Source organism: Pygocentrus nattereri, chromosome 12 (genome assembly GCF_015220715.1).
Source record: "Pygocentrus nattereri isolate fPygNat1 chromosome 12, fPygNat1.pri, whole genome shotgun sequence".
Classification (NCBI taxonomy): Eukaryota; Metazoa; Chordata; class Actinopteri; order Characiformes; family Serrasalmidae; genus Pygocentrus; species Pygocentrus nattereri.
The window spans coordinates 27,315,194-27,327,882 of NC_051222.1; the positions used below are offsets into that span (position 1 = coordinate 27,315,194).

A 12,689-nucleotide genomic window follows, 5' to 3' on the forward strand; every position below is an offset into this window, starting at 1 on the left:
TCTACTGAAAATGACAGGAAGCGCAATGTTACTATCGTCCCCATGGGTGGGCTAAACTGTATCAGGCAGAGGGTCAGTAACATTTGCTAGAAAGGCCTGATGAATCAGTGCAAACGAAGTCAATATAATATAATTCTATGCTGTATAAAACAGATATATTTTCCAACCAAACTGCATGACATTATCTCTCTAGAAGGCAGACTGACAGCTCAGCTGATGCATCAAATTATATATGAAAGCCGAGATGAGACGCGTCAAACAAACAATGACATTTATTTTTGTCCAGTTTAGTACAGCAAATAAAAACATTACACATCAGTAAACATATGGAACAGTGTCTGAATAACTGCAGCTTTACCAGCTGTTATTGTCAATTTCATTAACAAACCTAAATACTAACATCTGAGAGATACTACCAGCAGAAGGTCCATGTTTTTCTCTTTTTCATCTTAAAATCTGTGCGAACTTGGAACAAAAAGACAAAATGAACTTTATTTATGGCTTAGTTGTGACACCGTATTACAACTAACCCTACAGTGTGGAGGCTGTACTTAAGCCTGGTTATCACTTGCTGTAAGCTTGTCACATGCTTCAAAACGGCGCTACATTGTGGTAAACTAGATAGTAATTAATGTAAGGTTAGATTTTGTGATGAACACAAACAGCTCAGTAATCAAAATAAATGACTTACATGCCTCGAAAACACTTTTGGTCACAGATCTACAGATCTCTTTCAAACACTGATGAATTTTCACAGGAGACTTGGGGGGGGTGGGGGGGGGGGGGGTGGTAATGTGTCCAGAAACCTTGTATAACAACATTAAAAGTCAGTGTTAAATTGTGCCCTGCGTTAGGCTGTTCCCCACACTCTCCTAAGTGTGGTCCCCCAAGTGGTCTTACATGGAGTAAGGGCAGCTTCTTTTAATTGCATGCTGTACAATGTTGGAATCATCCTGTTTCAATTGAGAATAAGTATCGGGACATCATGCTTTAAAACTTGTCTGGGTCATTAAATTAGTACAAGCACTCTGCGTTTATGACCTTTTGACACATCGGTGGCCAATATGACGTTATAACGACAAATTACTCCACAATTTTGTTTCCTGAGCAGACTGTGGAAATCACTAGCACCAAGAGAACATGATATAAAGCGAGGATAAAGTCCTGTTTCACTGGATTTAGTATGGTACAGTGTGAGAAACGTTAAAGGGAAATTCCGACTCAGTGGGCGAGATGTGAAGAGACACCCAGTGGATTGATGTGAAATGCTGCTTTATAGATAAACTACAACAACAAGGCGTCACAATGTGAACAAATGTCAGACGTATGAACGGATGTCGAATTTTAATTTTCTATCAAGAGAACCTATGTGTGTCTTCTGAGATGTGCAGGGTTGATAATGGTACAATAGTGGTGAACCTGGAAAAAAGGCTGGATACAGCAATATTCAATTATACTCTGGTATGCCATTTGTTCCCTTCTATAATTAGTGGTGTAGGGGCGGCCTACAGTTATCCTTGTTGAAAATAGGTCTTTACTTCTTGATTGCGACAGGAATATGCACTATACACAACGTTCAGTATATACTACTACTAGAATTCTTCCTCTAGATCACTGAATCAGTTGAGTTAATAGCCAGCTGCCACAAAAATGATATGTTCTTGGAATCAATTTTAAGTTAGTAGCTGTCTAACTAAATGAAAGGCCAAGTTCCCACTCATCAGCCTAAACTCGCCAGATCACAGCAGGTTATTCTAAAGGTGAAACCAGCTAACTAGCTCAGTTCCACAGAACTACCGCTGCAAAGACGAGACTAGCAAGCTATTAACTAGTTTAGCCAGCTAGTGGCTGAATTAGGTTCCACACAGCAAGAATTGACTAGAACGGCTACACAACCACCAAACTATTAGCTAAGGTAGCTTGCATTAGCTTGAGGCATTAGACGACTAGCTCACTACTGCAAGGACATATTGCAAAGCCTCAAACTATTAAGTTAGCTAACATTTACATTTATGGCATTTGGCTGACGCTCTTATCCAGAGCGACTTACAATTTGATTGTTTTACACAGGTAGGCGAAGGTGGTGTTAGGAGTCTTGCCCAAGGACTCTTACTGGTATAGTATAGGGTGCTTACCCAGGCAGGGGATTGAACCCCAGGTTACAGCGTAGAAGGCAATGGTGTTACCCACTACACTATCCAACCACTAACGCTAGCTTGAACATATGTTTCACACAGACCAATACAAATACAAAGCCTTCATATTCCCACAGATTTAAGTCATGTCTGAACATTTCTAGCAAGCTCGATAAAGCTATCTGGTCACAACGACTTGAGTATTAGCACAGACGTTAGCTACATGTATTACGAGCATTACTAACAATCAGTTTTTGTCAACATCTAGTAGCTAACGCCATCAAATGTCTCATATACTGCAAAGCAAGTTCTGATTAACTTTCGCAAAGAGCTCTTCTGAAACTTGCTGAACTGCGCTTTTTCCACTAATCTCACAAAACTCTTGATGAGCAACCAGATATTTTCGTTTTTGAGTGCTACTTGTTACTTGCAACCATGTGAAAACAGTGTTTTTTGTGTAATAAAAATGTTCGCACATGGTTTTGATGGTATTTTTAAATAAGGCTGACACTTGTTTTTGTCTGTTCCAACAAACATTATGTCATAAAAACTAAATATCACGATACACATCGTATATTGTGAAAATTCTGCCATATCTGCACATCTCGGGCACCAGAAAACATTCTGCGTTCTGATGCTGTTGCCTTCTACAAACAGCAGATTTGGAAGTCAGATAGCCTGCGCAGAGTGAAAGTCATTTCTGTTCCCAGATGCAGTTTTTCCCCCCACAGTGGCCGCAGTTACTTGCAATGCAGTTTTTCTTCTCAAGATTCTCAAGTCATTCATCAAGTTGGCTTATGTATACCGGAAGACACTTGGTGATGTTATTGGGTTTATTTATTTTACGTAGCCTTTAATTTAACCAGACAAGGCATTAAGAACATATCGTTGCTGTCGGAAGAAAACCTTGTATCTCCATTTTTGGCATTTTTCAGTTTTTGACATAATTTGAAAGTATCTGTTACTCTTTACATCGTTTGTAAATTTTATGATGACTGGCCTAAAAGAAATGACCCAAAATGACATGGGAAAAATGTCTGGTTCCATTGACTTACATTGAAAGTGAAGTAGGTTTTTTCCTTCTCCTGTAAAGTTACTATTTTGGAGATACAAGGTACAGCAGCGATATTCTTATTGACAATGGTGGCCTGGCAAGTGGCACAAGACACTGGTATATAGTATCTGTTATTATCAAATGTACTCACAGGTAAAATCCACTCCACTGAGTTTTTTCATATATTTCTGCTTCCTTTGCCAGCACTGGTTACAGTGCTCGTGAGATGAACCAGACATCTGCTGAGTTTTGTGCTTTATAAGCTACATCACAAAAAAGCTCAACATGAAATGGTTACAAATGCACAGCTTGGTGCCTGAGAGACACTGTTTTGTGACAGTTCTGAGATTAACTTTTGGCCTTAAACCTATTGCAGAGAGGTACATGTAGGCCACTGTAAAGCAAAATAATGCCCACAGAAAGCTACTTTAGCGTTATCATACACATGTAAACACACTGGGTGTTTTGGAGAGTAAATAAAATGGCTATATTTTCACCAAAAATAGAACAACCCCTGGTTCCTATTACAATCCATGTGAGTCAGTAAGTTTCTTTACAATACACCATTTTGCATAACACCACTGTGAATGACTGTTACATCTGAATGACTGAATTATGCAAGATTGTTTAAATTGATAATAAAAGGCTGTGAAACAAAGCATAAAACATCTGGAAAAAGATATTTTACACATTTGCATCATATTACTTGGCATCTTTGATCAATCCTTGCACTCTAGCCCACCTGTGACGGGTGCTTCTAGAAACAGACTTGAAGTAAAAAAACAAATACTGTTAGGCTTTATAATAACATATCTTACAATGTCAACTCCAATCTCTTCTTTCAGACTCATCACCGAGTGACAATGACAGTACCAGATTCCAATTTCACCGAGTGCACCAACTTATACGACCACCGTCCAGTGGCCCGGGTACTCATGCCTTTCATCTACTCCGTCATCTGCCTGATGGGCCTGCTGGGCAACGCTCTGGCCTTACATGTGATCCGCTCCAACCTGACCAAGCTCAACTCCACCACATTGTACTCTGCTAACCTGGCAGCGTCCGACCTGCTCTTCTGCCTGGCGCTTCCGCTACGGGCGACCTACTATGGCCTGGGCTTTCACTGGCCCCTGGGAGAGACAATGTGCAAGCTAACAGCCCTGCTCTTCTACCTCAACTGCTATGCAGGGGTTAATTTCATGACCTGCCTGGCTGTAGACCGTTTCATGGCTGTGGTGCTCCAGCAGAGGCTTAGCAAGCTGAGGAAAGTGCAGAACGTGAAGTACATTTGCGTGATTGTGTGGTTAGTGGTGTTGGCACAGATCCTACCATTACTGGGCATGCCCATGACGAATGTGGAAAAAGATGGTACCATCACTTGCATGGAGTATCCAAACTACGAGAACAAGGTCCAAGGTCTGCCATATATTCTGATTGGTGCAGTGCTTCTGGGCTATGGCATTCCATTGGTGACCATCCTCATATGCTACTCTGTGCTTTCCCGCAAACTACACCTAGCAGCTAAGACCAACCAGTTAACAGAACGTTCTGGAAGGACTCACAAAGCCAGAGGAGTGATCGCTGGCGTGGTTCTGGTTTTCGTTGTGTGCTTCAGCCCGTACCACCTGGACTTGTTACAGTATATGGTCCGGAAGCTGGTCTACAATCCAGACTGCGCGGAGCTTCAGGCCTTCCAAATTTCCCTGCACATCACTGTGTGTCTGATGAACTTCAACTCTTGCTTGGATCCGTTTGTTTACTTTTTTGCCTGTAAGGGCTACAAGAGGAAGGTGCTGAAGATCTTAAAGCGGCAGGTTAGCACTTCATTCTCCAGTGTTGGACGGACCTCACCCGAAAGTTCTGGCACACACGACAACTTCTCGCATTTACGTGGCAAGAGCCGTCACCACAACAACTTGCCCCTAAACCCTATTGGGAGTGGCTCCTGAGATCAAGAACCTCCTGTGTGAGGTTAGGTATCAGTGGAGAACGGCCAGATCACAAGTCCAATGACGAAAAGGAAGCAATTTATGGATTTGAAGTAGGGCTGCTTGATAAGGACAAACCATCATATGCTGTCTGTAGTGCTATGAATTTGAGCATAACTAAACAATGATGAACATATTATAATACCATACGACATGGTTAAAGATAGGGCAGTATGGACAATGGATATTTATGAGAGCATGTAGGCACCCATCACTGGTCAGAACTTTTCAGAACAGTTATTGAATGTTCATCTCTCCAAGAAAGACAATGGAGAGAAGCGATTTAAGGTGGATAAAACATCATACTGCAATTAGAGTGGTACAATTTGGAGTATGAGAGTACAATTAACATGTTGTATTTCCATGAGAGATTAAAGTCAGGAATGCCTAGTTTGAAATGCCAGTAATTAATGAGATGCAAATGCCAAAGATTTTTCCAGACTTTCTAGAATGATAAATATCTGCTTTAGCGTCTTCGCATCATGGAGCGAGGCAACTATGGAGATAACAATAAAAAACCAGCGATATGCAATAGGTCAGAAAGGGACAACAAACTAGTGAAACAGCAATGTTAACAGTTTAACTTTGTCCTTTAAAGAACATCAAAGTCAAGGTTCCATATTGAACAATGGTGAGGATGTGCACAAGTAACAAAGAGAATCATTCAATAACAATAAACAAAGAGTTCAGCAATAATTGCAGTTTTGTGAGCTTTTTAAACTTGAAAAATGGGTAATGAAAGGTGTCAGTATAATCATTCCTACACTAGACCCTTTGTTTACTATAGGACAGACATGTAAACACCCTGCTGGGAGATGGTGGTTGTTTTGTTGTCTTGACAGGCAGCGCACATCGGAAAGAAAGAACATTCAAAAACAAGCTGGCAGTAAAACAGACCTAAATCGAACGGTCATACTATTTTCACACTATTTTAAAAAGAAGCCTACACTGCATAATTCAGCAAGTCTAATATGTCTTTGTGCAACGTGATAAGACCAAGGCTTATCTTCCAACAGACGCGAGGGGGCTCATGCTGTTTTAAGTGTTCCCAAAAGTATTTGAGATACTTTTTCTACAAAGGTTTTCTACAAAAATATCTTTTGAAATGTCACATGATCTGTACATGAACTACAAATAGCAGGTCTATCATCAGTGCAATGTGGAAGGGCTAATGGTTGATTCTCAGCGATTAACACTTATTTCATGTGTTTCATCTGAAGACATAAATGGCTGACTTTTGCAGTTTGAAAGAGTCATCGTCTACAATTCTGATTTTCAGCTTCGGGAGAGGCCTGTTGTTTCACAGAATGACTATATTCAACCTCACCAAAACACAACCAATAGTACAAGAAAAAAGATGCAGAGGTTAAAAAGTTATGATGTCACACCACATCAAAATGAAACAGCATAGTTCTACTTTGTACTTCTTTTTTCTGAGTGGGCTTCGAAATTCTAACCACAAAACTACACTTGTACAGGAACATCAACCTGGCTGTTGACACCTTAAAGCAGTCAATCCTAGACCTGGCCCAAAAGAACCACAGACCTCTAACCCAGTGGTCCACACAATATTTGCCAATGGGTAAAACTTTAACGTTGCTCTTGTGTGGGCTCTTGTAACTTACTCATATTGTCTTTATGTTTGTGTTATTTATTAGTTTTATCTAATTTGAACCAAAAGAGACCTGTGGAGAACTGTGTGGGTGGGACAACTCATAACATCCTTGTGACTGACTGGGGTAATATTTTAATATATATTTTTAGCCTAGACTAGGACCACCCAGTTTACAGCGAAAGAGAATAATTTTGGTCAAAAACATCGGAAAGTTATTCACATGACATCCTTTGTACATATACTTTGTGTACTGTTTGGCTGCAATAGCAAACTAATAAGAAAGAAAACATGGATTTGGGGCCCTGGAGCTTCAACTGATGAATAGTTATACATTATAAAAAATGAAATAGAATCCAAAACGTAATTTTTGACCAGACTGCAGTAGAATAATAATAATGTGTCATGGAAAATTGCCCATGGACATGAATTTCTGGACCACTGGCCAACCCTAACCGATCAACCCAACCCTGAGGCAGGGTTGGTATATTAACACCATCGTTTCATGATTAATTAAAAGGTCCATCTAGGAACAAACACTGAACATTAGAATACAGCTGTAAATTTTTCTATTCATCTCTGCCTACTAAATATTAAAAAAAGACCAAAAAAGGCTTGTGTTGGCACTAAACACTGCCACAGGACAGATGTCCACACATGCCGGAGTGGGATGTTCACATGTGATGCACACAGAGAGGAAATTGTGAAATATTTCACAAGAGCAACACCTAGCCACAATGTTATCAAAGGAAACGATCGTTTCATCATGGGAAGTTAAATTAGAACACTGCAGGTGTAAATAACAAACGCTACAGTGCTACACGAACAGCCCTCTCTGGTGGTGGAGACAGAGAACTACACCAAAAAGAAGCCTTCATTATATATTTCTGAAAGTTTGTAGCTCATTCCTGGCAAGAACTTATCATCCATTAAAGTCACCTGACCAATATCACAAAGGTTACTCACAGTCCTGCTGGCAGCACTTCCACCTGAAGTTCAAAGAAGAACTGAAGGGTCTCAGCCAAAAGGAAGTCCAGTAATCCAGAGAGAACCCAGGTTCCAAACAAGAAGGACTGGCATGAATAGGCAAAGGTCATATGAGTAACAAGAAAAAGTTACATGAAAATCTATTTATTCCAATACACAGCAAATGTTACGTAACTAAATGTAAAAATTAAGCATTTTCTAATCAGACAAAAAAGATACGAATATTTAAAAAGGGGTTGGTGTGGGATAATGGGGGGAAATGATTCATAACCCTTTTTATTAATATATAAATAATGACACACTGAAACCATGTCTGAAATTATATCCGTGAAACATCCCAGAACCAATCTAGGGTGCTAATCTAGGGTCAGGAAGAAATATCCATTACCACAAGGATTTCTGGTATCAATTATGAAAAAAATGTCATTGCAGATTTTTCCTGAAGTACTTTTCTAATGAACAATCTTCACTTTGGGTTAAACCTATCCAGTTCACTAAAAAAAATCTGTTTTGTAAAATCTGGTGAACTATCCTAACCATGCTCCACCCACAAATGTGTTCTTTTAATGCAGTTATTTTAGAACTGACGTTTGGTGTGTAGGAATGTGCCTGAAACCCCTCCTTCATCCAATCAACCCTCACCTTCTGCTCCTATGACAAGGGGTTCTCAATGCCCATCACCATCCCATCACCTCCCTGTTTCACTGTCCTGTATCAGCCCTACTACAACTATAAGGGGGATCTGGTCTTCTAGATACAGGCAGAAGCTGCCAAAACTCCATCCCAATTCTCAGAGTTGTCCTCTTCCCTCATACTACCTCCACCATGTTGAAGGTATTTTCTGAACTCACAAACATACTGTTGCCTGGTTGGACAACCTTACCAGAACACTGAAGCAAATTCGTAGTTGTCGTTTCCAACCTGCTTGCTTTCGATAAGCTACATCAACATAAAAGCAGTTTGGTAGTGGAGTATTTCAAAGCAGAAACTCAGCACTTCAAGCTGACACTACTTAAAAGGCAATATACTTTCTCATTAGGTTTAAATGTGATTCTTCTTAATACTCTGTAAAGTTTGTCCAAACTTACAGTTGTTATGAGAGAACAGATTTTCAGGATGAGCATGGAAAGTTTGGGAGCTGGAAAAAAAAGTGGTGAGGCGACTTCAACTGACTTACTGCAAATTTACGACTGCCAAACCTTCTCTCGAATATGCGGAAGTTGTAGATGAGCAAACTGCTGCAGAAGGTATCCTTCACGTCCAGACAGATCAGCCTCCCACTGACCAGCCTCCAGACCTAAACACACACAGTCTTTAGGTGCTTATATTCACACTCATGTTCTGCCAGAACATCTCGGTCTGGTACAATTTCTAATAGGGAAGTGAATCTGAAAAGCTCTGTTCATCAAGCAAAGACATTTGAAAAGGTTAGTCTGATTCATAACAGCAAAGCAAAGACATTTTGCTTCCAAGAGCCAGTCTGACCCAAGACTAAGTAAACCTCTTCAAAAAAGCGTCAACAAAGCAACATCATGCAGACACTCTTTCAAAACAGTTAATCAAAGAAGATGAACCTCAGCGTACGTCTTCCAAGCTGTGTCAGCTACACTAGGCCAGCCAGTGATTGCTTACTATAAGAAAAACCATGCACTTGAAATGAATACTGTTCTATCCTCTCCAAAACGTAACACTCGATTCCAGTTTGGATGAGCGGCATGCCTGGCTGATACTATCTTTATCTGTAGTGATACTGTTGGCTTGGAATGGAGTCTATGCCAGGAGTAGAATCTTAGGTAAGTACATCTGAATGTGAACCGACACGACTGAAGCCGAAAATATTACAGACACAAAGTGAGTTAAGTCCCCTAGTTTTGCCTGAGGAGGTACTATTATTCCACTGCTGAGACTCTTGATTTTAAACCAGTATGAATCGTCAGTGTATGTAGTTTTTACAGTCTGACAGTAGCAACGGCAAAGGATTTTAATCCAGCATAAATAAAAAGAGTATCGTTTATACAGCCTGACAGTAACATCTACAGTGTGATATTAATCCAGTATGAATCTGCAGAGTAGTGTATTTTTTTTTTCAGTCTGATAGTAAACATTGTGACGTGATTTTAATTCTGTATGAATCTGCAGGACGTAATAGTTTTTACAGTCTGACTTTAATAAGTGTGGTTTAAAACCAATACAGCTCCAACATCACTATTGCTACTACTACTGATAACAAAACAACAAAAACAATATAACACTACAGTATCCTAAAAAGTTTGCTTAGTATAGTTTCTCTACCCAGTCCTCAGGACTCACCAGACAGCCCAAATTTTATCTTCTATCCAAGGCCCCATTACAAATACACCAATGTCATTAATCGTTTGGTGCAGGTGTACTGGGAGCTGTGGTAGAAGGAACATATGGTGGTCCCGACTGAAAAACACTGTCACACAAACCAATAGCAACTCTGCACAAACATATTCACATATCTACCCCTCCCCCCCCCTCCCCCCAGTCATTTTGGAGCATTTATCAGGAAAATTGAACACAGTGTAAAGAACAGCTGCCATTCAAATTCTGTAGTACAATTAAAAATGACAAAAAACAGTCTTTTTGATTCTTTGCATAGGTAAACAAAGGGATCACAGATCAAACCATGTTGTACTACTCTGTTCTAGTACATGCTGTGAATCACCTGTTTGTGCTGTTTCACAGCCTGAAGGCTGTAAACGAACAGTTTCTGGTACTGAGGCAGGCCCAGTATCAGCAGCACAGTGAGGGCACCAGGCAGCAGCAGCAGGCTCTTGGACAGAGGAGCTTTATCTGTGAGAGGGAGACGGAGAGACTGATGTCAGATGCTGAGAATGATTTCTGATGAGGCACTGAAGCAGCGTTGTCAGTCTTCACTGTCCCTTACGGTCCCTTTAGATGCATTCAGGTCACTAGAGACAAAAACTATGCAGATACACTAACTGTACACAGGTTTCCAGTTACTCCTTCTCATTAGTGAACACAGCTACTTGAAAGTGACCCACTGCTGTCACGGGTGCTGCATAGCATGTATAAATATAAAGCACTGACCAATAAACTGGGACCCTCTGGACCTGCCTCACATGAGCCTAAGGTCACCATGCCCAACGCCAAGCATTAGCCAGAGGGGTATCAAGCCCCCCCAGCATTGGGCTGTGGAGCAGTAAAACCGCATCACTGGAGAGACGGACCTCCATATAGAACCTTTGGATGAGCAGGAGTGATTCAGAACTAAGCACCCAGCTCTTGAGGCTGAATACAAGCAGATCCTCACAGTAATGTTCCAACATTTAGTGTGAAGTCTTCCCAGAAGAGCAGAAACTGATACTGCAGCAGAAGGGGGACAAACTGACTATTAATAGACTTGAATTTAAAAGAAATGCTGGTATCTACTAATTATTGTATCACTCAGGCTGTGTTTATAGCCTATAGGGCAAGTATCGACCTTCGCACCGAGCTTCATCATCTCCGACATGTAACCTGGTCTCTCCAAGCCACCGAGCCTTAAGAAACAGTCTTTAATGTGGCCACAGAAACGGAGTTAATAAATGCGGATACACGAACTCAGTAAAGGTGACTCAACAAACTCAGGTGCTGGAAATAAGGTGAGCGCGAGCCCGGAGAGGCAGCAGGCTGGACTTTAAGCGATAAACAAAGCAATAACCCGCAGAAACAGTCCCGAAGGGCCCCAAACGACAGCTAGGTCCAGTCCCCCGTGATCTCGGAGTGACAGCAGGGCGGTAAGCCCTTCCTTGTGGAAGACGGGCAGGTTAGAGGGGAGGGAGGGAGGAATGAATGGCAGGCTGCGGTGAGGAGGCGAAGGCGGACTTACACAGCCCTCTCGACCCGGTGGTGGTGAACATTTCTCCGGCCACTCACTCAGGACACACCGGCGAGACGAGAAAGAGACAAAAAAAGAGCGAAAACTACGCTCAGGCACTGACTTCCACCGCCATTAACTTGGTAAAAGTTAAAGGAGAGCTGAGGAAAAAGTCGCCGTGGGAAGGAGAGAGGGGAAAGGGTGTCGGGGACGGCAGCTTGCGAGGGACAAACTTTTTTTCCCTTCGATATTTCGCGTTTTCGAAGTAGTAGCTGCAAAAATGCGCGGTGTCCCAATTCTACACCTGACACTACACTACCACTACACTATCACTACACTACACTACCACTACACTACCACTACACTACACTACACTACCACTACACTACCACTACACTACACTACACTACCACTGCACTACACTACACTACACTACCACAACACTACACTACCACTACACTACACTACCACTGCACTACACTACACTACACTACCACTATACTACCACTGTACTACACTACACTACACCACCACTGCACTACACTACACTACCACTGCACTACCTTGCACTACACTACCACTACACTACACTACCACTGCACTACACTACCACTACACTACACTACGCTACACCTGACACTACACTACACCTGACACTACACTACACTACCACTACACTACACTACACTGCACTACCACTACACTACATTACCACTACACTACACTACACTACCACTGTACTACACTACACTACCACTGCACTACCACTACACTACATTACCACTACACTACACTACACTACCACTGTACTACACTGCACTACCACTACACTACCACTACACTACACTACACTACCACTGTACTACACTACACTACACTACCACTGCACTACCACTACACTACACTACATTACCACTACACTACACTACCACTACACTACACTACACTACCACTGCACTACACTACCACTACACTACCACTACACTACATTACCACTACACTACTCTACACTACCACTACACTACACTACCACTACACTACACTACAGTACACTGCACTACACTACACT

The 12,689-nt window shown here is 41.5% G+C and overlaps 2 protein-coding genes across 2 annotated transcripts in view; one reads left to right on the forward strand and one right to left on the reverse strand.

The window, feature by feature from the left end:
* Positions 1 to 5,873, forward strand: part of gpr183b (G protein-coupled receptor 183b) — a 6,853-nt gene extending 980 nt beyond the window's left edge. The window contains exon 2 of the mRNA XM_017712140.1: positions 4,035 to 5,873. Within this exon, the coding sequence (XP_017567629.1) occupies positions 4,053 to 5,138 (1,086 nt within the window). The 5' untranslated portion in view covers positions 4,035 to 4,052 and the 3' untranslated portion in view covers positions 5,139 to 5,873. The remainder of the gene's footprint in view (positions 1 to 4,034) is intronic.
* Positions 1 to 11,824, reverse strand: part of ubac2 (UBA domain containing 2) — a 44,379-nt gene extending 32,555 nt beyond the window's left edge. The window contains exons 1-4 of the mRNA XM_017712141.2: positions 11,633 to 11,824; positions 10,466 to 10,593; positions 8,954 to 9,073; positions 7,756 to 7,862 (exon numbers count right to left, since the gene is read on the reverse strand). Coding sequence (XP_017567630.1) covers positions 7,756 to 7,862; positions 8,954 to 9,073; positions 10,466 to 10,593; positions 11,633 to 11,663 — 386 coding nt within the window. The 5' untranslated portion in view covers positions 11,664 to 11,824. The remainder of the gene's footprint in view (positions 1 to 7,755; positions 7,863 to 8,953; positions 9,074 to 10,465; positions 10,594 to 11,632) is intronic.
* Positions 11,825 to 12,689: the final 865 nt, after the last annotated feature.